This window comes from Tachypleus tridentatus, chromosome 1, assembly GCF_004210375.1.
Source record: "Tachypleus tridentatus isolate NWPU-2018 chromosome 1, ASM421037v1, whole genome shotgun sequence".
Classification (NCBI taxonomy): domain Eukaryota; kingdom Metazoa; phylum Arthropoda; class Merostomata; order Xiphosura; family Limulidae; genus Tachypleus; species Tachypleus tridentatus.
Genome location: NC_134825.1, coordinates 53,974,297 through 54,001,915, shown reverse-complemented (window position 1 = coordinate 54,001,915; position 27,619 = coordinate 53,974,297). Strand labels below are relative to the sequence as shown.

The window sequence follows — 27,619 nt, the reverse complement described above, 5'->3', positions numbered from 1 at the left end:
TTGCTAAGCACAAAATTGAACAAGTTGCGAAAGAGCACACATTATTAAGTCGCACTGATGCTTGCGTGCACGTTGGTCATACCGTTTGCTCATGTATTTATTTGTTAAGTTATTTTAACTGTAAGTAACAATTAATTGCAATTTTTGTTCGTAGTTGTTTTATATACGCTGAAGCTTTTTAATATCGTGGTGAAATAAAACGTCTTTATGCGAGAACAGAGATTGTTGAGATCCTGCTGAGTGGTGTGCCTTCTGCCCTCCACAGACTGTTACACCGCACCTTATAGTTAATGACCTAGTTTGCTGAAGACTGCCGTCAAAAGCTTGTGTCTGGGTGCGACACATTTAGATTAACGATTTACCCCATAGTGATGAGCCGGTTGAGACCCTCGTGATAAAGAAGTAGCATTATATTGTTAGAGATGCAACGTGTTAAAAGGCCATCTTCATTGTTCGGAGTTGAGCGAAAAACCAAGAGTCAAGAACGGAAACGTGTAATGCAATCGAAGTTTTCTGTGAGATGGGGTAATATACTCTTTAAAAATATAACTTATTATAATAACAATTTCCTATATTACAGAAGAATATGTTCAACATTATGTTAATATAAATGTTCTGACCATATAACTCTCTCTTACATATTATTAGTAAGAACTTTTGAGTGAAAGTAAATAACTCTGTGTAATAATACGTCAACCACGTTATAACTACCATATCCATTATATTTCTACCTTTCAACTTTGTTGCTGTATTTGACATTTGAATTTTTTTGTGAAAAGTTATTGTTTGACACTACGAAACTTTTGAAGCCATATCTATTTTGATAAATTTGTTAAAAACTTTGTCGTTCGACTGTCATTAAAACCTGGAGTATTTACTCTATCAAGTCATCCTGCTTCTAATTCTGTGTGAACAAAATATATCTGTATTTTAAGCTGTTGGTGAGTTACAAGAGTGACAGTCACCTCCTTAGCGACAGAAAAAAAAAACTACTTTAGGAAAAGCGACATATAACCTTAGTATCTTTGCCATAAATGGGTATGTTTTAACTGATTAGAATGGAAATATCTATGTGAATGTGTGTGTATGTGTACATGTTTGGCTTAAACTTTCTTGTGTCAACATGAGAAAGGTATGTTTCCCAAAACATGTATAATTTACATGAATTTCGAAATTATATTACATCCTTTCTGGAGTTTTTCTTTTATAACAACATTCAAACCCTACAAACGAATTGACTTAACTGAAACACAAGCAAAATATACATATATATCGTATAAACCCTTCGTTTTTTAAAACTAGAGATGGCCAGGCGGGTTAAGACATTCGACTCGTAATCTGAGGGTCGCGGGTTCGAATTCCCATCGCACCAAACATGCTTGCCCTTTCAGCCGTGGGGGCCTTATAATGTGGCTGTCAATCCCAGTATTCGTTGGTAAAAGAGTAGCCCAAGAGCTGTCGGTGGGTAGTGATGACTAGCTGATTTCCCTTTGGTCTTACACTGCTAAATTAGGGATGGCTAGCGAAGATAGCCCTCGTGTAGCTTTGCGCGAAATTAAAAACAAAATATAAGAGATAAAAACTACCAAACAGTAACAAAATAACTTTTTAGAAATTAGTAACTAAGTTACACTTTCACCAGTCTTAATCCATTTGCTAAAATTAGTGATTATGCTTTAATGAAATCTTTTTTTTTAATTTTTTGCTTTTCAGAAAAGAGATGATTATATCTCTGAGTGCTGTTTTTTCTTACGTTAAAATGTTTACGCGACGGTTGTTATTAAAAAACAGAACGAATTTTTCTGGTGTAGTTTCTGGTCAACTCTTGGTTACAGTTTAGTAATTGATTCATGTATACATATCCGTATACGTATTACAAGTTGGTTTAGTTTATAAAAAAATCCTTAACATAAGTAATAGCAACTACCATTTGTGCTTCAGTTGTGAAGGCACGAGTAAAAAAACAACAAACAATTACACAATTATTGAAATATATTTAGAGACATTTTCCTAAATGTGTGAATATTTAACACCAGAATTAATAGATTATTTACATAAAGATTTCACAAGTTTGTTGAATGTTGCTGTTCTCTGCTACGAAGATTGTTTATAGTGCAAACTAATATATGAACGAAAACACCATATGTGAACATAATTGTTAACGAGTTGTATTTATGGTTAATATTATTGTTTATTTTGACTTTCAGAGAAGTTCTTGGCTCATGGAACAAGTGTCCGGTGCTTAGCCCTAGGGAAGAAATCTGGCCGAGTAATGGTCACAGGCGGTGAAGATAAGAAGGTCAACCTTTGGGCAATAGGAAAGTCTAACCGTATTATGGTAAAGACACTTTTTTTATGATATTAAGGTTTATGTAACTTAAAAGTTATTTACGAAGAATTTAAGATTCCTAATAGTGTACGTCTGTCAACCAAGATGATAGATTCAATCACTACACTGATAAAGAATTATAAGCTATTTTCAAAGATTTCATTGTTGATTTTCAAGTAATAGGGCAGTGTCTAATATAGCTTGAACCTAAAAATGCTAGTATATATAATTACATTTGAATGTATTACTCTTAAACTTGAACATGTTTTTGCTTTGCGCGCACACACACATATTTCCACAAACAACGTGATACTCCGTTTATTTTCAGTTTTTAAATATACTCGAGAAATGTTCAGTTTTTTTCTGTAAAATATTAACTTTACATGTAATAACTGGATTTCAGTAAGGTCACTGAAACATTTATACAGTCTTCTCTAACTTGATTAACATTTGTCACCTGATCTATTCTAGATTATAGTACACGTAACCAGCGTCTTATAACACCCATATAAGAAACCACAACAAAAACCAAAGCGTAAGATTGAACACAATCGATAGGCTTATATAACGATATTTTTGTTTGCTAGTTAAAAGTTTTTCTAGGTCAGTATATACTAACGTATATTTATACTGTGCACAATTATTCTTTCGTCAGTCATATTGCTCACTTATAATATTACTGTAGGAATGAAAGTTATACATTAGAAAATGCTATGTGTAAGAAAAATTAAAGTATTATTTCACGATTCTAAACTGTGTATAACTGTAACCTTAGTTTATGACCAGGGGTGTCGAGAGGCAAGTCGGCCCCCGGGGACATTTATGTCACCGGACCTCTTTTTAAAGTCTTCATAAATTCGTGGTACATTCATTGGCGTATGAAGAATTTTTCTGGTGGGCAGAAGCCAAATGTGTTGAGAATTTACATTTTATGGATAAAAAAGTATTTTTTGAGGCAAAACGATTTCCCGCAATACTGCGATTTTTCGTTATATATATTATGAAAATGAGAATACATTATTATTTATCCCATATTTCCCCGGGCCCCCTAATTGGCCTTGGATCTGTAGCCCCCTTGATCCCTCCTCACGTCAGGCCTGTTTTTGACCAGTAAACCAGTGACATCGTTTGTTTCGAATTGTTCCTAAGTCTCTAGTGAACTGTTTATTAACATCTTTTGTTTCGAATAGTTCCTGAGTCTTTAGTGAACTGTTTTACCTATTTTCAAGATACAGTCTTCACAGCGTAACTATCATCTCAGAGTGTGAATGAAACAATAGAGAGTGGGGTGTTCCTATGTAACCTCGTTACCATACCGCTTTCTTTATTTTAATACACACTTTGTGTCTCGAGGAACACTGCAGGATATACAAGTCTTCACCCAACTGTGCCTTGCACTTTAATTACTATATGTTCCTTTATTTGTTGCATTCGTGGTTCCAGTCGGGCTTTCAAGCATAGCTGAGCGTTATAAAAAAAATGATCACTTGCGGAGTAAAAGAAAGCACTGAACTTTACTGAAATTTGAAGGTCATTTTCAATATCATAAGGGCATTCTTAAAAACGTGACCCTACTTAACATAAATAGCTGAGTGAAACTACGTGGATATAATACAGTTCTGCTTAACTTATCATAATATAATCCTAAATAAAATTAGCACACTCACACACATAAATATTCCAAAAATTAAATCTGTGTGTTTATGTAATGTTTACATGTTCAGTTGCAATTAAGGTCATGCGTAGTGGTGCTGTTGTTGTTTTTATGTGCTTTGAACAGCTCTGAAAGTGTGGAAAGATATGTATATTCTTTTATTAAAGTTGTGAGATGTCAGAAGGTACAAAGAAAAATTGGGACATGAAGAAGACATTCAATGCTGACGTTACACATTACACATTCTGTTTCACATTTAGAAATTAACCGACTTTACTCTAACGACAAAGCACAACAACAGTAGCGTCAAGAAACGTAAACTCATAAAAGATAATATGTTTAAATTCATTCGATCGTTTACAGACCTCGTGGTCGCTTGGCAACTGTTATTATATGGATTACAACAAAGATTCTTCCTTTATTGAATGCTTTAATTGCTTGTTTACTATTTCGTAAGTTTAGAACAACCTCAAAGGAAATGTATCATAAAATTAGTCTGTGTTAAACATAAAGAGGTCAGGAAGAAGTATGTTACGTGAATAGTACAAAGTGTAAAATTACTTTCAAGGCACAGTATATACTGTGGTTTATGGTAAGTGCTAATGTAGGTCACGATGTCAAATATCTGTCATCCCATGTGCTTTAAGAACCAGGTTTAATACCAGCGTTTTTAGTTCATGTTAGCGGCTGTGGATTATAAATGGAGATTTTTTTTTAAGAATCCTCCATAGAAAACTTCATAATCACACCCATTACAAAAGAGACAAATATAAAAATTAAATAACACTGTTACACAATGAAATGCGCTTTAATAAAGCTATTTGTTATAGTTTATATGAAAAGGCTTAGCTGTTCTCGTAGAAATTAATAACTCATTTGGTGATTATGTTCATCAAATGTCATGCCTGAATTACTTTACGCTGTGACATGAAAATGGTGCACTTTTAATATGTATTAATATGTATTACAACAAAAATATTGGATTTTTTTTGTTACACATATAGTGTCAATTTTTTGTTTTATTGTTGCTATTTTTAAATATCAGTTTTACTTGTTTTGTAATTTTATAACAAACGATTCGAGTGTATATTGGTAGAACTGAACTAGTTCTGTTTTTACTATGAATAATGCCTTGTCGTTACGTCATATGGTAAAGTGGCGTTTTTTGGTGTGTTTTTATTTTGTTGTTGCTATTTCTTTGACTCTTTTTTTATTGTTTTCTGTTGTTGTTGTTTTTCTCTCAAACTTTGGAAAATTTGCAATTAATAACAGAATATATATATATAATATATATAAATCAGGAAGGTTATAGTTGATATAGAGGTAAACAAAGAAGAAATACCTTTAATTTATTATGTCTGACAAAACAGTAAAACCTCGTTTTCGCCAACTCGTCATAATACTTAGCTTTATTGTTTTCAATTACATTTAACGAAAAACCACACAAAAAAAACAGTTACTTATTCTCAAAATCCTATGCCTGTAGAAGGTAGAAACATTACGGCATAGTTCATTGATTTAGAATATTTTCAATATCATTGTAAGCCTAACTAGGAATTATGCTTTCAAACATTTGTAAAGATTATATATGTAGTTATGTCAAAAGATTCTTTATAAGCCTTATTTGAGCCTCCTTCCAGTTTCTTTCAGACACCTCTCGGTTGCACCTCTTTACGAGTATAGTCTTTATACCAAGATCTACTTTATTTGATAGTAGCATATGCCCATTAAAACAACTCAACGGTTATTTCTTAATAAATAGTGATGAAAAAAATATAAAATATACAGTCAACCCAATCACTTAGATCAGAGTGTGAATGCAATATGATTGTCTAGTGGAGCATTTATAACATTTGTTTGTTAACCGTTAAGGAAATGCAGAGCGTGACAAACAGACAGACAGATATTTGACTATTATTTATATATATATATATATATATATATATATATACACACACACACATTAAATAAAAAAGTGATATTGTAGTAATACACGTAATTCGCATTACTTGACCCTTAGTGGCTCAGCGGTAAGCCTCTGGGCCTAGGACGCTAAGAATCGAGTCTTGATACCCGTGGCGGTCACAGCACAAGCAGCACATTCTACAGTTTTGTGCTCACAACAAACAAACGCATAACTTAACAATTCATACATTAGCCAACACATCATAATACTACAAGTATTTGACTTGAAGATCAGTAGTCTAATACAGAAACAATTAAAACTATCTCAGTCCAAGGATGCATACAGGTAAACAGCTTATTGCATTATACAATTAAATTAGTAAATTTCAGCTCGGTTTGTGTTTTTTCAGTGGTCATGTCATCTATTTTTTGTTTGTTTGTTTAAACTTATTGAAAAAGACAATTATTTCTGTGATCTAGTAATATTATTATCCATATCTTTTTTAACTTAAATTATACAGATCTGAAATAAAAGTAATTTAAAGGTTTACGAAGCCTATTCTGTATATCCAAGTGATTATAATGTCATAAAACAGTATGCCAAGCATGGCCAGGTGGTTAAGGCTCTCAACTCTTAATCTGAGGGTCGCGGGATCGAATTTCCGCCACACCAAACATGCTCGCATTTCAGCCGTAAGGGCGTTACAAAGTTACAATCAATCCCACTGTTCGTTGGTAAAAGAGTAGCCCAAGAGTTGGCGGTGGGTGGTTATGACTAGCTGTCTTTCCTCTAGTCTTACACTGCTACATTAGGAACGGAGAGCGCAGATAGCCCTCGTGTAGCTTTATGTGAAATTCAACAGCAAACAAACAATAAAGAAGCCACTATTCCAAGAGTAAAAAAAAAAAAATTCAAGTTACAGACTTTGACACATGGCTATTTATTTATAAGATTTGAATTGTCCGAGTGTCATTGCAATACAACGTGTTAACATCAAAATTATAAGCTTTGCACTAAGCCACTGGACTTGTACTAAGTCCTTTTGATATATCAAACGAAAGGCCCTAAATGCTTGTTTTCGGTAGTATAGGCTACACAGACTTTTATTATTATTATTGAGTACTACACGTATAGCTGTTTTCCGTTTGAAACGCCATATAGTACGTGAGACACATACAGCAAGCAACATATGCAACATAGTCACAACCAGCATTTTTCACGGTAACTAAATTTTATGAATATACGCAGTGCACCTTCAGCTTTGTCTAAATAACCTTACGTAAACAAAGCAGATAGATTACCAATATGTTAGACAATAATATAAATATATATGTACAGAGGGGGTTCAAAAATACAGTTGTCATTTTATAATTTACAGAAGCTGCTGTTCCAAAAATATAAATGATCACAAAATCGCTCGTCTTTAGACCTCCGATCAATTGCTAGGCTTATCACCATACGTTTTAAATCACATTTATATGTAGTATAATTTTTTTTCCTCACAAGCAGAGAAAATTCGTTATTCATCAAAGTAATGAAGGGAAAAATAACTTTTACATGAAGCAGAAAAAAACACAGTTTATTACCAAGTAATATAAAACATTTTAATAGTAGAAACAAACGACCAATTAAAGAAAAAACAATATGGTGTTATAAGGTCATTTACTTCCAGTATTAAAATACAGTTTTTTATTGATCAATTTGTAAACCGATGTCATCTGTACAACAAATACTGTTACTTTTCATAACTTGTTGAATATACATGCTGTTATATATATATATATTGTTGAATATACATGCTGTTATATATATATATATATATTGTTGAATATACATGCTGTTATATATATATATATATTGTTGAATATACATGCTGTTTTTTTCAGTAACACGTTTTTGCACATAGTACTTCAACGTTGTGAAGTTGTTATACACAATTTTTTCAATGATTGTTGTAAACTTTCAGAGATAAAAGTGTGTTGATGATGTTTGTCATGTCAAAGTTTAGTTGATATAAACTGATAATATATATTTATATCATATATATATATATATATATATAATGTATAGTCAGACTCAAATTACTGCTATATCATTCTTTTGGCAACTCTTTTATAGTGTCATAAATCGGTTTTACTTAAACTAATAATCATTCTGTCATTTAGAAACTGGATTTTCAACAAGATTTTTAATAAAACTTGTAGTATTCATCATTAAAATAGAGCACTAAGTAGAGATATTGGTCAAACATTCAAATCTTTCTAATTTGAAGAAATATATATTTTTTGACGTGTTAAATCTTTGGAATTTAAGAGTTAGCCAAGTGTCAAAGGTTCTTAATCTATTAAACGTTAAATATGTACAAGACAAATATCAAAGAAGTTACAGTTACTCGAAGTTCTGTCGTTGTTTACTTCCCATTTTTGTCGCGTGGCGTTACTGGCAGGTGCTGAGATTCACGCTTCCCATAACTTTGTGTTTGTAAATGTACGTTAAGCTGTCACTCAGTTTTGATTAACTTACTTATATTATTATAGTTATTAATACTCCTAATAAATTATACATTCAACAAATAGACATTACTACTAAATTAAATATACGACTATGACAAACATTAAAATACGTTAAATTATGATTATTAATGTTCTATGTATATATATTTAAATAAAGAAACACCAAGTCGAGTTTTCCGAACGTAGCAGTTAGTGTCAGAAATCATAGTTTAATCGCTTTTAATTAGAATTACTTTTTTGATACATTGCCAATATATTCTACCGCTGCGTAGAAATATAACAAATTGCTGGGAAAAACTTACCAGGCAATGTCGTCTTCGTTAGCTCGAAATAGGTAGCGAAGCCCTACTTATATATTTTTTTATACAAAAGGAGACCAAAAACTAAAATGTAAGCTGTGCTTTGCCCTGATTAGTTATAAATATATAAAAATGAAGCATTGGGACCCGGATGAATAATTATGCAAATATAGCGCTAGTAGCGCTAGTATACCACGTGTGTAATGTGACTGACGCTCGTTGTCTACTAATCAAAACAGGTCATTACTGTATCCCAAATACTATTGTTTTTTCGTGTTGCTATACTATTTTTATATATTTATAGAATTTTCATTTACTTAACATATGGCTAATAGTAATTTTCACCACACAGATTTTATCGTATACAATAAAAACTTTAATTTCGATAAACGAGGATTTAAAGAAAAAACAAAATGTTGAAGATTTAACATATTGAAATCACTTTTAATGACAGGTTTACTGGTAGGTCTGCAGGATGTTACCTTTGTTCTTTTACCCCTTTCACTACTTTCTCTTCATGCTTAAAAACGTGAGATGGTTTGTTTGTTTGTTTTGAATTTCGTGCAAAGCTACACGAGGGCTATCTGCGCTAGCCGTCCCTATTTTAGCAGTGTAAGACTAGAGGGAAAGCAGCTAGTCATCACCACTCACCGCCAACTCTTGAGCTACTCTTTTACCGATAAATAGTGGGATTGGCCGTGACATTATAACACCCCCACGGCTGAAAAGGCGAGCACGTTTGGTACAATGGGGATTCAAAAGTTATTCTGTCATTGTTCTTTGCTTTTGATAACTTGGGAAGATAATTTTCAAGTAATGACACTTGCAACCATTGTTGAATAATAATAATATTGTTTAAATAAATATGTGTGTGTGTTAATTTTAAGTAATTAGAACACAATTAAGGGATCAGGGAGTGAAGAAAAATAAGTTATTTTATGGGTTTGGTTGTGGGAAAAGGATTAATGCATAATGAGGGGAAAGAAGAAGATATTTCTTCTGGGTATTTTACACTCTCAGTGTTCTACTCGTGTTATATCAAGACCCGCAGTAATGAATGCTGCAAAATTCATATCAATGCTATAAATGTAGCTACCAGTTTGGCCACTAATTTTGAATTCATTCCTTTAACTCATTTGCTGAATCCTTTTTTGGTCTCAACTTTTGTTTCACATCTAACGTGTTTTTTTTTATTATATGTATGTTGCTCTAGTGTATAACGTTAGTATTTTTAACTACGTGTGGTTTAGTTATTTACAGATCTTGTAAAATGTGTTAACACTAAAACTAAATATGTTTGTTTTACTAACACGTTTCACTAGTGTTAAACAGATTAATTTTATGTACACAGAAAACAATGGGGAAATAAATGGAGGTAGTACTAGAAAATCTCGCTACATCCCAAACTACTGACCCAGTAGCAAAGTGCTTCTTATGAATGGGGAACAGAATGTGTACCATGGAACATCGCTATTTCAACATAGCAAATAAGGTTTCTCCAGTCATCGGTGCCTTCCACCCCCATCCTCCAAATACTGACTTGTTCCTTCGCCTGTAGAATGAACTTGAACATAAACGAAATAAATAACTAGTGCCTTTTCTTGATTACAATACAGGTGTTGGTAAAGCTCTCGATTTTGTTGGACTCCTTTCCTGAGTTGGTGTATGTTGTTGCGTAGGGAGGTTAACCTCTGAACCCTGTCCATTTCATTCAAACTCATAGTGGCTCTAATATACCATGCACTTACGTATTGGAGGACCGTTCCCTTCTGTCGTGTGCAATTTAGGTATGAGCTTTCAGATTCGTGACACATTCCTCGTTACAAAAATATTTATTAGTCACTTGTTACACCCTGAACTTTGGGTAAAATATTGTGCTCTATATATATTACTTTATTTTGCGTATTAATAAAATAGCTGAACACTTTTCATATTGGTATACTTTTAAAACTTCATGTCTACAATCATCAATCCGAGGTTTAAGTTCATTACCGCCAAACAATATTAGACAGATAATATCCCTTTAAACGTTTATAAGTTTTTACTTAAAGTAGTCAGGTTAAATTTGTTGTTCTTTTATAAGCAGTATTCCCTGCTGATTGTTCCCAGTGGCTCAAAAGTAAGTCAGTAGGCTTAAATCGCTGGAAATCGGGTTTCAATACTTGTTGTGGGCAGAGCACAGATAGTCCATTGTGTTGTTTTATACTTTATAGCAAAGAAACAAACTTTATTGACTGATGATACAAAGTGAGGAAAAGTGGCACTAGTATAAAGGCACCAGTAATAATGCAAATTAGGAAAGTTTTTTTTTGTGCGTGAAAAATCGTAAATATACAGTTTTGCTGGCCTTTGTCTTTCGCTTGAGAAGACCCCTTAGTGGACTCAGCAGATAGCCCAATGTGGCTTTGCTAAGAGAAAACACAAACACACTCTTGAGAAGAAACGGCTCCCTTGTTTCTGGCTTTACTTGCCAGGTTTTGAGACTCTTTACACATGGCCTCATATTTAATTTATACATTTTTTTAAATAAAATGTAAATGTGTTACGGTAATAAAATAAACCCTGAGCTCTGGGCTCAATGGACTCTGTTTATTCAATAGCAACAGATTTTTAGCAAATTTGTTGCTGTAATCGATGAGTACGTTATCAAAACTCAAAGGGAAACATATTTCTTTGGCTTTATAATATATTTTATCACTTTATGTTTATTCAAGTCTGTTATCGATATTTGGTATATATTTGCTTGTTTTTATTAATAGCTTGAAAGTGTGTAGCATAAGTTAACAGTTTTTGATTTTGAGTTCAAATAAAAACTGCATAGGCATGCATTAACCCCATTTGGTAGCTTCTGTGTAAAGTTGGGCCTACAAGAACTGAAGGTATTCGAAATTATAGTTTTCATCAAATAAGACATTTTGTTTCACACATACGATCACTAAAGGTTCAAATACTGTTACGTATTATACAAAAAAAACAAGTATATTTAACTAATGTCATTTCTCTCATACTTCTTTAAGCGCTTCAAAGAGTCTAAAAATGTAATACAGCGTTAATCGTAAATATGTAATTTATTAACCTTGACACCGTATCTCTGGATAATCAGCAAGGTTGTTATTACACATAGGATTCGTAAGACGATATACACTCAAACTAGAACCCAGAAACTAAACCACTAAAACATTTTGTCACATTTCATATGTAATAAGAATCGCTGTTTTAAAACTATGATACCATATAAAGAGATAGCTGGAGGACGTAAGTAAATTCATTAGAAGGTCATATCTGTATTAAAAGTTTGTGAAGGAAACGGATTAGTCGAAGTGCCCATCCAGTTTGTCAGTTTTTAAACATTTCTGCTACCAATATCCATCAAATAAAAGTTCTTACCTAGGTTTAAGTAAGCGTTTTAATAAACGCCATGTTGTTAGAACTTAAAGTTTTAGTTAGCACATGAGTGATGGAAATTGACAAGTTAATGGCGCAGTGACTTGATGCGGGCAATCAATAGATAAAGTCACAGGTTGCACCTATACACTGCTTGGCACGTTTCCAGAACGTAACTTTAGTATTTCGCTGCACTTTTCGCATAATACATCGGCAACTGAAAAGTCTTACCTTACAAGACGTGCCCACTCAGTTCTATACATACCTCAACCTTCTAGGGAAGGAAAAGCACAGACCCGACTGTGCAAAACATTACTTAAGTATTCTCCTCACAAGACATCCGTTCATGAAACTAGTTAGGGATCTGTAATATGTTGTTTTTTGCATTACGTACAGGTGTCAAGTAAGACTGTGTGAAACTGAAACGTTAAAAGAAGAAAGAGAAGTATTTCAACCAGTAGTTTTATATTATCTAGTTTTATACACAGACACACACATATATATGAAAGCCAGGTGGTTAAGTTAATCATAGGAAATGTAACACGTACGAAAGACTGAAGATACCGCTGGGCCACTTGTAGCTGTATCAACTCTTGATTATGTATTTTAAGCGCGTTTTAAAGCCTGCTAATCCAGTCCCGATTTACAAATTTGCGCTTAGTTAACCAACAGCAGGATTTTTTTTAAGTATTTCACCCAACGTATATTTTGTAACATAATCTGAAGTTTTTTATTTAAAAAAATATGCTGGAAATCTGACTCATTTTATGAGTCAAAATGGACTCCAAAACACCTAAAAGAGCCAATAAAAACATTTTTGCAACAATAGATTTAATTTTGAGTCTTTTTTTCGAGTTTATAACCTGTAAAGAAGTTTTTAAATAAATATAATAAAGTCATGAATGGCCAAATGGAACAGGAACGAAAAGCAAATAAATCACAAGGATACCTACAGCAATGATTAGATGGTATCTATCATACAATTTGCAATCTCGTATTGCTTTACTTACAAGAAATATCAACCAAGAATGTTTACTGATCCGTAAAGAAGTTACAAAAAATTAGCTTTAAGCTGGACCAAACATCTGAAGTAGTGATAGTGAGATTTAATGTTGTTTTTCCAAATCTTCGAGAAGACATTTTGTTAAAAGTAGTCACACAATAGATAGTAACTAATACTATTCAGGAGTTTCTTTTGTCAGATGTACTGGTAGGACAAGAACAGTTAAAACAGTTTAATAGAGAAAAAATTACATGTAAATAATAGTGAAAAAAGTTTCATTACTCAAGTGTGCGAAGAAAGACAACCCGCTTAGTCTGGTATCTTTGTACACGACTGGAAAATAACAAAATAATTATTAAAAAGACAAAATACTGGCGGCCAACTGTAAAAACATATTACATAGACCATTGACAGCATACTTGACAGGAAGATAGATAAATATCGAGAACATTATTAAACATGAATTATTGTCAGAATATAATGTGACTCAAATCAAGTAATAAGTTTGTATTGATAGAAGAGCCTGTAAAAGGCGTTAATGACAACGATCACGTGGAATTAAAGGGAATCTGCGCTAGTCGCCCTTAATTTAGCAGTGTAAGACCAGAAGGAAGGATGCTAGTTATCGCCACCCACCGCCAACTCTTGGGCTACTCTTTTATCAACGAGTAGTGGAACTAACAGTTACATTATAACGCCCCCACTGGTGAAAGAACAACTATGTTTGGTATGATATGGATTCGAACTCATGACCCTCAAATTACGAGTCCAGCGTAGTTAGTGTGCTTGACTTACAATTTGCTGGTGGAGGGTTCGAATCCTTCTTCCACTAAACATCTTTGTCCTTTCAGTCGTGAAGGAATTACAATGTGACGATCCATCCCATTATTAGTTGGCAAAATAGTAACCCAAGTTACCAGTGGGTGGTGATGATAAGCTGCTTTCCCTCTAAGCTAACACTGCTGAAAGGGCGAGCATGTTTGGTGCGACGAGGATTCGAATCCGCGACCCTCGGATTACTACTCGAACGCCTTAACCCACCTGGCCATGCCGGGCCAATATATTGGTATAAAGGTGTTCCATTATATTGGTTTAATTTTGGTTTTAGTTGTTGTATAAGTAGGGCTTCTTTGATTTTGTGTTTGTTCATATTTGTTTCCATACTTAGTATCTGGATGTTTTCTATAGCTATGTTGTGCTTGTTTGATCTGCATGTTCAAAAATGTGTGAAGGTGTTTTTTGTGTTTTTTGAACCTGGTTCACATTCTTCTGCTTGTTTCTCCGATATAGCCCCCCCCCCCGCTAGTACAGCGGTAAGTCTAAGGATTTACAACGCTAAAATCAGGGGTTCGATTTCGCTCGGTGGGCTCAGCAGATAGCCCGTTGTGGCTTTGCTAAAAGAAAAACACAAACACACTTCTCCGATATAGAAATCGTGACAGTTGTTGTATATTATTTTATAAATTATGATGGTATTGTGTTTGTCACTGTAATTTTTACGTAGTATGCACTTTAGTTTTGAACCTAGTTTTTGAATAAATTTACTGGAATGTTTTTTTTGTTAAGAGTTTTTTTTAAATATTGGTTATATTTTCGCTGACATGGGGATTATATGATACACAGTAGTATAAGGTTTTGTAGTTTGTTGTATCTTGGGATTTATTGTTGTTGGTCTAGGTGTGTGTGTATTATTTTTTCCACGGTTTTTTGAGGAAATTTGTTGATGTTGATAAAATGTTGTTTTATTTTGTTTATTTCATCGTTAAGTTTATCAGGTGGACAGAGTTTTGTGGCTGTATTTATTTAGTTTCTTAATATGTTGAGTTTTTGTTTTGTTTCATGTGCTGAGTCCCAGGGAAAGTATAATCCAGTACGCCGGATTTTTCTGTGGATTTCTGTTTTGAATTGTGTATAAGTTCTAGTGATCTTGAGCTTAAGAAATGCTATCTGGTTAATTTTGTTCCTGTTCACATGTGAACCTAAAGTTGGGGTATATCAAGTTAATGTGATTGAAAAAACTAAGTGTGTGTTCTGTAGATGTGAATACAGTAATTGTATCATCAACATACCTGTACCAGTATAGTGGTGGATGTTAGGCTGAATTACTGGCTTGAGATTCAGCCTGTGTCACAAAAACGTAAAAGACACATTTTCACTATAAGAAACATACTCTGTGACTACTTTTTTACAATTACATTAGTGGCGTTATTTTTAAATCCAGGTTTACAGTTTCGTAAACATTTTGGTATTTGACAAATCTTTGTTGATTATTTGTAGTAATACGTTTGTCATGGTTTGTTTATTAATAAAGATTTATATATGTGGTTGGATGATGTGGGTCAACTTACACTACACAATGTCCATAACCGATTTACGCTGTTTCCGACACTTCTGCAGTTTAGAATATTTTACAAAACTGCAGAATCGAAAGAAAATGTGAAACACACTGGATGATGCAATAGTTTTTTCCACCACAGTAAACATTATATATGAACGTATTGTTATATTCGTGATAAAGACCGATCGCAATTCATAATTTTGAACTACTGATCAGAAGAAAGAAAACCGGTCAGTAACGTCTTACTATCCAACATGTACACTAAAGGATTGACAGTTGTCTTATAACGCACCCACAACTTAAAATGTGCAGAATATTTTATGGTAGCGCACAAATTCAAGTCCAGCTTACTAGGTCCGATTTTTAGGTCTTTATCATAAGGCTAAACCTCGCCCGTGGAATAATCTTCAGAAAAAAAAAAAAGATTAGGCGTTCTCTTTGTGAACATTTCACGTTCATCGTCTATAATCAATTTTGTTAGTAGTTCAAGGACTTCTCCAACTGGTATCATCCCCTTTGCACTTGGTGACAGCTGTGCGGGTTGTGATGAATATACGTAACTCTAATTTGTAGAACTACTAGAGCGAAGATGTTTCCACTTTCTAATAATTTCTACGTTTTCGGTTTAAAAAACGTGACATAGTGCAATTTTGTGTTGTGCTTGGATAAGCATGATATACCTAGTTATATATGTTTTTGTTCGTTTTTTCACAAGGCAATAGCTGTTATAATGCACAGAATTATTCGTGCTTCGAGTTGAAGGTTCAGTGGTTTACAAATACTCTGTTAATTTCTCTATTTCACATTTACTTTTCTCATGTGTGTGATCATGAGAATTTGTCATCAATTTATTTAAAAAATTGGACTATAAACTTCCATTTTTATTATTGAATTTCAGGAATATTTAGTGACTATTTCATCTTTTATTGCATTTTGTAATTCGTAGTGTAAAAACAAAATTAATGTTTTGAGACTCGTATGTGTAAAAGCTTAGGCTTTTATATATGATTCTTACGACAGTTTTCTATAGGGTTTTACAGTATTGGTGGCAGAAATTCGGCGTCAAGTTGTGATTTCTATAGTACTAACTTGAATACAAATAAGCAAACTTTGGTTTATAATCATATTTGTTTTATAAGTGCATGTGAATGACAAGTTACAAAAACCAGTTTCATCTCTTTAATTATTTATATTTTGCGTCCGTGTTGGTTTTTTATTGTTATTTATTTTTAGTACTGGAACTGCTATTGAAAAGATAGCAAGTCTTGAAGGATTTGATTCTGTTAAAAAAATACATTTTTAATGTTTGAAATTTCACGAATCAGCAGTTTTTGGTAAAGCTATTTATTGTAGAATGGTTAACTCTTTTGACATTAAATCAACAGTTAACCTCGGACGGCAATAGAATATTAATAACCCTAGTTTATGTATTTCTCATCACAAGAGAGGGTTTTTCTTCTTGTTCGTTTGAATTAGTTCGTAGTACTCAATAAAACATTAATCACGACAAAGAATGATAGGAGGCCATGAAGTTACAATTGTATGGAAGAATTTTTTTAACGTTTCATAACTACTCTAATGAGTAACTCTAACTTGATCATGTTACAAAAGATCTAATATTATCCTCAACATGAGTTAAGGGGTGGGATGTTAACACCACTCCAAGTTGTATGTCAAGATTCGATACTGTAAAATCGTGTTACAGAATGGATATAATATTAACCTTTAGGCATGTTTAAGAGGCGGGGTGCCAACAATATTTCGAGATTAGATATCACACAGTAATGTTAAATATAATATATGTTACATTGTCTGTATTTCCAGTTTTCACGGCATAATCGTGTGTACCGAACACAGTTCCCGCTTCTCTTATTACCTTAAATTGTCTGTAGTTGTCACTAAACAACCAGTACCTTGGAAAATTGTCAAAACATTCGATACAGCTGAACATAACCTGTGTACATGTAATAAATATGAATAGAATTTTAGTTCGTTGTTACCAAATGCTTGTGTTAACCTAGTTAGTTTGCTTTCTAATACGTTACGGAAGATATTGGTAAATATAGCAATTTTCAGTGTGTTGGTAATTGCAGCAAAGTTTTTACTTAAATGTCACCATTATTCGTGTTTTATCTGATCGAAATGGCAAGAAAAAATTAAGTATTTCCAGTTTGTTTTCTGTCTATTGGTCGAATAATACTTAACACGTATCCTTCAAGTAGTTTACAGAAGTTCGTCAACAGACGGTAAATTAGATGTACTTTAACTAACAATTGTGACGTTACGGTGTCAGCATCGCTAAACTTGAAGCCCGACTGACCTTGCGTGATCAGTAAGCTTTCGAGGAAGGTAACCAACCTCTATCTAGCCGCTTGTCTTGCTCTTCAAGTACTTTGACCTAGATTCCCAGTTCTGCAGGAACGAAAACACGTGCACGATTTAATTTTAAAATGCTAATAATACAACGTATGATAAATACTTTTGTAAAAAAAAAGAAATATGAGGAATATTTCTATCAGTTTTTCAGTCAGTTAAAACCCACACTTGCTTGGAATTTCAGTAAATTAATAGCTACGCCCGTTATTATATGTTACTGGAAAGTTAAATGTAATTACAATTGAATTAAAAGTTAATTTTTGGAATATCAAATTTGTATATACGGGATGTTCGGAAAGTCACTGTGTACTTATATATTTATTAACAGGCATGTTTCAATATAGAATACAGGAGGTAAATATGAATGACAATTATAAACAATGTTGAAAGTGACTCCCGTTGGCATCAATACAGGCCTGGATCCTTCTTATTTTGTTTCTAAACACCGCTATCAGTTGCTGGTGTGAAATAGACTGAATAAAATATGATTACAAAACTGCACAGTGACTACCAAACACCCTGTATATATATATATACACACACACACTGTTACAAAATTACATTCAATCGGAAAAGCCCCTTCCTTTCCAGTAGCATAACGGAATGTTTGTGGAATTACGACACTAGAAACCAGGTTTCGATACCCTTGGTAGGCAGAGTACAGGTAGCCCAGTGTGTAGCTTTGTGTTTACTTGATAACAAATGAACAATCTGTTGAAAAATTACTTAAGTATTTATACATTTTAATAAGTATTTTTGTGTTTATTTCGAGTTGTGAATAATCTCATATAATGATCTTTGATAAAAGGTCAACTATCGGAAAGAGTGATTATATGTAACAATGAAGACATAAACTGGATCACCAAGCTGGTGAAATGTCCGAGAAATAAATCGAACTGTATATGTATTTTCAGGGAATGTAAAATGAAATAAGGTACACAGGCAAAACATATCAAAACAATATATATAATATCTGGAAGTCGTGGGTTCGAATCCCTGTCACGCCTAACATGCTCGCCCTTTCAGCCGTGGGGGCGTTATATTGTGACGGTCAATTCCGCTATTCCTTGGTAAAAAAGTAGCCCAAGAGTTGGCGATGGCTGGTAATGACTAGTTGTCTTCCCTCTAGTCTTGGCCTGGCATGGCCAAGTGAGTTAAGGCACTCGACTCGTAATCTGAGGATCACGGATTCAATCTCCGTCACACCAAACATACTTGTCCTTTCAGCCGTGGGGCGTTATAATTTACGATCAATCCCACTATTCGTTGGTAAAAGAGTAGCCCAAGAGTTGGCAGTGGGTGGTGATAACTAGCTGCCTTCCCTCTAGTCTTACACTGCATAATTAGGGACGGCTAGCGCAGATAGCCCTCGTGTAACTTTGCGCGAAATTCAAAACAAACCCTCTAGTCTTACACAACTAAATTTGACTTTTTAGCCGAATATACAAAACCCACACAAACAATAAATTGTTTAACCTATTCATAAACATAGCAAAAAAAACACATCATACCTTACATCCCACAATTATTAACAACACTAACGGAATACCTGCTTTCAACTTAAATTCACTGTTGTACATATCAATATCCAAGGTACACTGGCTTCCAAGAAACATGAGATCGAAGATGTAATTCAACAAACTAACCCAGAAATTGTAATATTACACGAAACCCAAATATACAAAACCAACAGATTCAAAATACCATATTATACTACTATAAAAAAGACAGATTAAATAAACAGGATAAAAACAGAGGAATGCTGCTGCTATACAAAACAAATCAGCAGTTATAACGAAAATATAATTATCAATATCCTGTTAAGTAATCGTTCAATAGTCACAATAGCAGGAATTTATTGTTCACCCACAAAACAAATAGGTTTAAACTTAATAAACAACATCTTTTCCTACAATCAAAATACCATTTTAATAGGATATATAAACAGCAAACATTAACTATGGATGCAATTCAACAAATGCAAATAGAAGGCTTCTCCTACTATTTATAAATGAACACAACATAGCCTTCCTGAATGACGATACGCCTACGCATACCACGTGTGCCTAAATTCGTATAACATGAGCGAAAAGCTAATAAAATTTCATGTGGGAAAAGATGTAGACAGCGACCATTTACCTATATGTTGTGTCTTCGATCTCACCCCCCATAAAAATGTTATATATAGAAAAGAAAAATTTGATTATAAGAAAAGCAAATTGGAAAGAATACCAAAAACAATTAAACCATCGACTACCAAACAAAATTATAACAACAGCTGAAAATAAAATATATATTGATAACTACTGTCAAATAATCACGGAATGCCTACAAACCGCAGGAAATTAGACAATACCAAAATAACAACATAAAACTATAAATAATACATGGAAACCACAGTAACAACTGTTAACACTAATCAAGCACAGGCGACAATTAAGAAGGCAATACATGGAGACAAGAGACAGTGAATTAAAAACACAAGTAAATAAAATAAGAAACCAAATCAGAGCAGAAGTTAAATTATTATTAAAACAAGAAAAATGGGACGACTTCTGCACCAAACTTAATGAAGAAACAGATCCGAAATAATTTTGGACACACCTAAAAAGACTAACAAATAGAAACACAACAACAAGAAAATACTCACCACTAAACACAATAATACCACAGCATATACAAATAAAGAAAAAGCCGAAATATTCAAACAACAACTTAAAACACACAACGACCCAGACATGAACACATACTTCTATAACAAAGAAAATAACTTTATAATGAATACAGTGAACTGTCAAATCAACAACACAAACACAATTTCAGCACAAGAACTCATAAAAGTAATAACAAACATCAAAATAAATCACCAGAAGATGGTACACAAGCCATTCTTCTTTAAAAAGCCACTCCGGAATTATTTGAACATCTCACAGCAATTTTTAATCTATCATTATAATCTGGTTATGTCCCAGCTTCTTAGAAGCATGCAAATGTATTAATGTTCCATAAAGAAGGAAAGCCAGCTAATAACCCAAATAGCTACCGTCCGACCAGCCTGACCAGCTGTGTAGGCAAAATTCTAGAGAGAATAATCAGTAACAGATTCTCCACATTTCTGGAGACAACATCAAAATTACCAGAAGAACAAAATGGTTTAGGAAAATTCAGACAAACAACAGACCACTTAGTCAGATTAACCGAAGCAATTGTTGATAGTTTTAATAAATGAGAATGCACTGTCGCTTGCTTTCTCGATATTGAGAAGGCATTCGACACTGTATGGCATAACGGTCTCCTGTTCCGAATGCAAGAAATGAGACTACCGTTGGTTGTCAAACTTTCTGGAAAACAGCTCATGTAGAATAAATCAGTGATGTCGAGAAAACCCACTTGTAGAGAAATATATATGCAAAAACGGCTCGTTTGGGTTGATAAAATATTTTACATAGAAGGTCGAAATATTGTTCGCTCTTCTATGTCAAATATTTTCTCAACCCAAACGAGCCGTTTTTGCATATGTAGAATAAATGTTGAAGGGACCTTCTCTGAGAGTTTCACTCCAGAGATTGGTATCCCTCAAGGAGGGGTAGTTAGTCCTATCCTATTCATCATGTACGTGAATAATATGCCTCTAAAAGATCCAAATAATGGATACTCTTCACAGTTCGCAGACGATGTAGCAATCTGGAAAAGTGCACCAACACCAGCAAGAGCAGCCACAAACATACAACCACAATTAAATAGAATAAGTGAATATTGTCAACAATATAGAATCAAAATAAACACAACTAAAACACAACTAGTAATATTCACTAAGTTAACTAAACATTAAAAAGCACAACAACAGATCTACATGAATGGAGAACTACTTCAGACTGCTACATCCGCAAAATTTTTAGGACTTACATTAGACTCAAAACTAACGTGGGTTAACCACATAAATAATATTAAAACAAAAATTTGGCGAAGAACAAACTATGCTAGGAGTCTAACTGGCAAAAACAGTGGAGCTACGGCAGACAACATCATAAAAATATATAAAACATACATTAGACCCGTCATTGACTATGCAGTCCCTGCATGGGTAAACGTAAGCAAAAAACTACTTCAAACAAAACTACAAACAATACAAAATACACAGCTTATAAAGTACCCAGAACAACATCATCTGAATTCATGCATAAATACGCACACATAGAAACAATAGCAGATAGACTCCTACATAGTACAATAAACTATTTTGACAAAAATTGGAGAAAAAATGAACTGGTGAGCGAACTTGACAGGTACTGTTTATACGATGAGGATAGACCTAAGCACCTTCCCCCAGTGAATATATATTTATTTAGACAGCGAATATATATATTTATTTAGTTAGGTATTAACTAATGAAAGTGCAAATAATTTATGGAACTATAAGAGAAATGATTTATTTGCACCAAGTGTATGTGTAGATTGTGCATGGACATTGCCCTGAAAGGGGCCTGAGTAAGTACGGGTTACTCTGGCCCACGTGTACCATATGTAAATATACTTGACAGTTGTAAAACCAAAATTTCAAGGAAGCAGGAAGAGATTAAAGAAACCTGACCCTTCTGGGTAAATAAACATCAATACTCAAATACCTATATAAGAGAGAGAGACTGCTAAATTAGGGACTGTTAGCGCAAATAGCCCTAATGCAGCTTTAAGTAAAATTCAAAACAGACAACAATATATATATATATATACAGCAATGAAAATATTTACGGAAACACACAACTGATAAAAGATAAAAGAGTCGCAGCCCATAATAACTTCATTGCAAATTTATTGGTGATAAAAGCAGAGAAGGTAGAATAAAAGAAAATAAACTGTACAAAACACGAGTGTTTGGTATGTTTTACACAGAGCAATATCCCTTGCGTTACGCTGCCATAGAGTTTATCAATGTAATTGTAAAATATTGTTTCAGATGCCCTGTAATACTTCTTTCAATTAAGTTAGTTGGTCGCCCTGTGACCTCCGAAGTTCTTATATAAGCCGGTATCCCCTCCAGACTGTTTATACTAGGACTTTGTGCAGGCCAAGTTCTACCTGCGAGTGATTCGTCGACCTCTTTTCCGTCAAGATAGTTTTGTCACATTTTCCGTATTCTTGGGATCATTGTCTTTGGGGAAAATAAGTCGCTGCTCGACGAGTATTATTCATAGGGAAATGCCATTATGAGTTTTGGTTTTATTCCCTGAACATTTTTATTATTAACGCTACCAGTTTCATGTACATTCTCCCAAGTCTTTCCCAATTAAAGTTCCTACTGTAAAATAAACTTGACGCAATTTTTTGCAAGGAATTTCATTGACCAGAGAAAAACATTAATTCCTGCATGTAGTATGATGGGATGTTTCAGCTCTCTAAGCTATAACTGGCTCACAATACCACTACTACTACTGAGCATTACTGAGATAATCAGTAAGACTAGCGAAAGTAAAGATACACCTAACAAAAACGTTATTGAACAAAGCAACGGTAAGGTGCACCTTCTAGAACAATTATGACTACTACAAGTAAAGGTAAACTTCACAGAAATATTATTTAGCTAATAGGTAAGACTGCTGTCAATGAAATTGCACCTCACATAAGAGTTATTGAACTAATCGATAAATATAAAGAAACTAATTTCAGAAAACATTATTGCCCGTATCGAGACTATACTGAAAGGAAATAACAGTACAGAAGCTTTACTGTGCTAGTTAACTGTACTAAGTATAGAAAGTAAACACCTTTAAAGATGTCATTAGAATAATCAATACCTTATTGCTATTGTTATAACCATATTTTTACTTTGTATGTAGAGCTTGACTGGCCATACAACAGCAGTAGAATGTGTTAGATTTGGTCATGCAGAAGACATAATCTGTGCTGGTTCAGTGTCTGGGGCTTTGAAGATCTGGGATTTAGAAACAGCAAGAAGTTAGCATAGTTTTCATATTGAAGTAGCATAACCTATACATTTATTTTAATCTGTTTGGCAAATCAGATATTAATGATAACTTGTTGGTAAATTAATGTAAGTAATCTTTTCTTAGCTCTAAATATGGTGTTTTAAAAAACATGTTAGGATTAAATCAGAATCATCTGATATATATAGTAACATTATTTAAAATAAAAATTTTAGTTTATTTTTCTGATGGGTTTATATTACTCTCTACACATATTTAATGTATTTTATTCAGTAAGCATGCTGAGACTTTCTGTTTTTATAAAAAAATAATTTATAATTCCTGGTTTGAAACATTTATATAACTTTGTTGTTCCTGGTTATTGTCAACACCACCTAATTTTCTAATTCACATACTTACATTTAAAACGTTCATTTTATGTACATCCAGTACTGTCATAAAATGTACTTATGATTATGTAAAGTTTATCAAGAATTACTTGAGAGATTAGAACTGTAAAATTATTAATAAAATGGCAGCATACATTTTGTAACATAAAATAATATCATGAGTGGAATTCTTATGAATATGTTTTTTTTCATTATTGTAAAAATCCATTTTTGGCCTCAGTCCATTATGTCCTATCTGTGAATAGACGTTCAAATTCAGATCATGCAAGTTCAAAATTAGGCAAGATTAGACTAAAAAGAATTGTGCATTATTAAAGTAAACTTGTTTGACTAATTTGTATCACAAAATTGTATACTATTTTCAATTCAGTGATAGTAGTAGGTTTTTTAATTTTAGAAATGAACTTTAAACATTTGTTGTTTATTGATTGAGTCTTTGTTACTATTCTCTATTCCTAGTTCTCAGAACATTAACTGGGCACAAATCAAATCTAAAATGTCTGGATTTTCATCCCTATGGTGACTTTGTTGCATCTGGTTCTTTAGACACCAACATAAAAGTAAATTTTATTTTCTACTATTACTTCTCTGGAACATAAAGTGAAGTAATTAAGAGTGATAAGTATTCTAATCTTAGTTTACATTTGAATATAAATTATATAAAATAATTTAAATCTGTATTGCTTCTTGAAAACAGTTTTAGTGAAAATACAATTTCTTTGTTTGGAAGTTTAATAAAGAAGTTGTTTCTAAGTCAAAAATTTATTTTAATTAACTATTAAAAAAGCAAACACTTTACCTTTAAACAAAAACATGAATGTTGAATGTGTGTATAGTGAGCATATATATGTTTTTCCCTTGTTGTTCTTAGCTATGGGACATAAGAAGAAAAGGCTGTATTTATACATACAAGGTAAGTCTAATATTTTCATATTCTGAAAAACAGACATGATTTTTAGTTAACTGTTGTTAGATATGCCTGAGGGAGGTTTTAAGAGTTTACTGTTCTTTTATAACTATAAAGATCTTTTGGATTACACCTCCCATTCCTTAGGAGGAGACTTGTTGTTGTTGTTGTTTTCTCAAACAGGTTATTATTTTATGTATCCTAAGATTCTTAACCTTGAAAAATATCTATGGTAATAATAGGTTAATTTAAAGCTTGTCATGCTTGTAAAACTGTTGTAGGTTTAGTTTTGTTCCTACATCCTTATAACCTGTTTAGTGTTCAAGTTTTTAACCTCATTTGAAGAATACATTAACTCTTAAAATATTCATATTGTGTTTCTAAAAAAATAGTGTTTTAAAAAATTAGTCCATATATATATATACACACACACAAACACTATCCTGGAATTTATATATGAGCATATTACCAATATTTGAATCATATAAAAGTATAAAGACTCATAATTTTATATTTGAATCTGAAGTCACTAATAATGACACATTTTTTCTCCATGTTTTTTTTATAAATTCTTTTCAACTATTCTTCATTATTTCCTCAAATTAACATTAGATAAAAGGCTTTTTTATGCTAATTTGTTTCTCCATTAGTTTTAGGTGTCATGTTATGTTTACATGCTTATTACTTCTCTTTTTAAAGTATGGCTATTACAGAAGGTTAATGAAATATCTTCTACTAGGGTCACAATAAACCAGTTAATAATATTAAGTTTAGTCCTGATGGAAGGTGGATTGCATCTGCTGGAGATGATGGCACAGTTAAGGTAAGCATATAGTTTATTTTTATATATCCAATAATTCAAAGTAATTTTAAAATTCTTAAAAACACAATTCATTTTCTTTCTTTTCTAGTATCAGTTGGTACTTTAGTAAACAGAAGTACTATATTTCTAATCAACATAAACTTTTGAATTGAAATAATATTGATATAAAGTATGATAAAAGTATTGGTGGTTTTGTATGCAAGAAAACAGATAGGTACTTTGAAATTGAAGATTTTTTTATATATCATTCATTAAAGTAATTACTAAGCACTACTTGTGGAGTTCTAAAAAACAGTATTTTTAACTCCAAATAGACTTTTCAGTCTTTAGGTAGTAATGTGTATCTATGTGGGTGTTAACTTTTCTCTATAACCTACTTTATAAGCTGTGGGACCTGGTTGCAGGCAAGATGCTTAAAGAATTCAAGGGACACACAGGACCTGTCACTGATGTAGAGTTTCATCCCAATGAGTTTCTTTTAGCAAGCGGAAGCACAGACAAGTAAGTGACACACTTTACAGGTTGACTTATGTTATATAATTTACAGTTCATGTTAAGATACAGTATTGTGTGCTATTTTCAAGTCTCTAGTTGTGTTATTTTATTTAAAAATGCAGCCACTATTACAGGTATAATGTCAAATGTGTATGAATTTTTAATTAATTGTTCCCTGAAAGAGCTAACAAAACTAAAATATGTACCAGTTTTGAAAGAATACATTAATTTAAATAGAAAATATAAGTTTCACCAGTCCAGGACAAAAATTACTCTTAATAAACTATTTTCATGATCATTACTGATATCATTTGTGACCTCAACTTGTAATATGTCACTTGTAGTTGGAGTCAGTGAATTACTATATGACCTAATTAGGTTATCTGTCATGGTTTTGGTTATTTCTCACTTATGTTACTATCATGTAGATTACAATCTCCACCATAAACCTGCAAACAATTTGTGATATCACCAAATAATACTTCTGTTGTGATCCTAATTAATTGTAAGTAATTAACCTTGTGTTTGAACTACCTAAATACTCTTTACATACATTTCTTTCCATGCCAAAATATTTTAGATTTATCTTTAAAATGCTATACTACAAATTAGAACATCAAAATTTACAGACTTGGTTTGTTTCTTCTATCATGTTATAATTTCAGTGTTATGTTTTATGTTTTATAAGTACTGTAAATTTGAATTCACAGTTCAATCAACTTATTTGAGAATTTGAAGAAAGTTACCATTTCTTAGGAATATGAGCTTATTTTGACAGATTTGAAACACATCTTCATTCTTTATCTTAGACATGAAAATAAACTTTTTTCAGATCAGAGTATTACTTTTAACATTGATGTATGGTACTACCATTTCTTATAGATCAATAAGATTCTGGGATCTGGAGAATTTTCAACAAGTTTCATCTACTGAAGGAGACTGCGGTCCTATTAGGTAATTATTCAATCCTGTATTGGTAACAACAATTAATTCATTAGATAAAAGTGCCTCAGTAGCAAGTCTGCAGACTTATAACTCTATGAACTAGGTTTCAAAAACTGTAGTGGGCACAACACAGATAACCCATCATATAGGTTTGTGCTCAACTATAAACAAATAAATTAGACAAAAAACACTAACAATAACTCACATTCAACTCTTTATTATAAAGTTTCTGTTTTTTAATAACTGTCTATAATGATGAAATATAACTATTTAAAACTTTTGATATTTCAATAAAACATTTAATTCTGGAATATTT

The 27,619-nt window shown here is 32.7% G+C and overlaps 1 protein-coding gene across 2 annotated transcripts in view; it reads left to right on the top strand.

The window, feature by feature from the left end:
• LOC143248989 (katanin p80 WD40 repeat-containing subunit B1-like) overlaps positions 1–27,619 on the top strand; it is a 42,618-nt gene continuing 14,999 nt past the window's right edge. The window contains exons 1-8 of one of the 2 annotated variants that reach the window (XM_076498100.1): positions 1–525; positions 2,208–2,338; positions 23,637–23,754; positions 24,593–24,693; positions 25,005–25,046; positions 25,780–25,863; positions 26,249–26,364; positions 27,241–27,312. In XM_076498100.1, coding sequence (XP_076354215.1) covers positions 423–525; positions 2,208–2,338; positions 23,637–23,754; positions 24,593–24,693; positions 25,005–25,046; positions 25,780–25,863; positions 26,249–26,364; positions 27,241–27,312 — 767 coding nt within the window. In that variant the 5' untranslated portion in view covers positions 1–422. The remainder of the gene's footprint in view (positions 526–2,207; positions 2,339–23,636; positions 23,755–24,592; positions 24,694–25,004; positions 25,047–25,779; positions 25,864–26,248; positions 26,365–27,240; positions 27,313–27,619) is intronic. The other variant, XM_076498093.1, reaches the window with a different exon arrangement.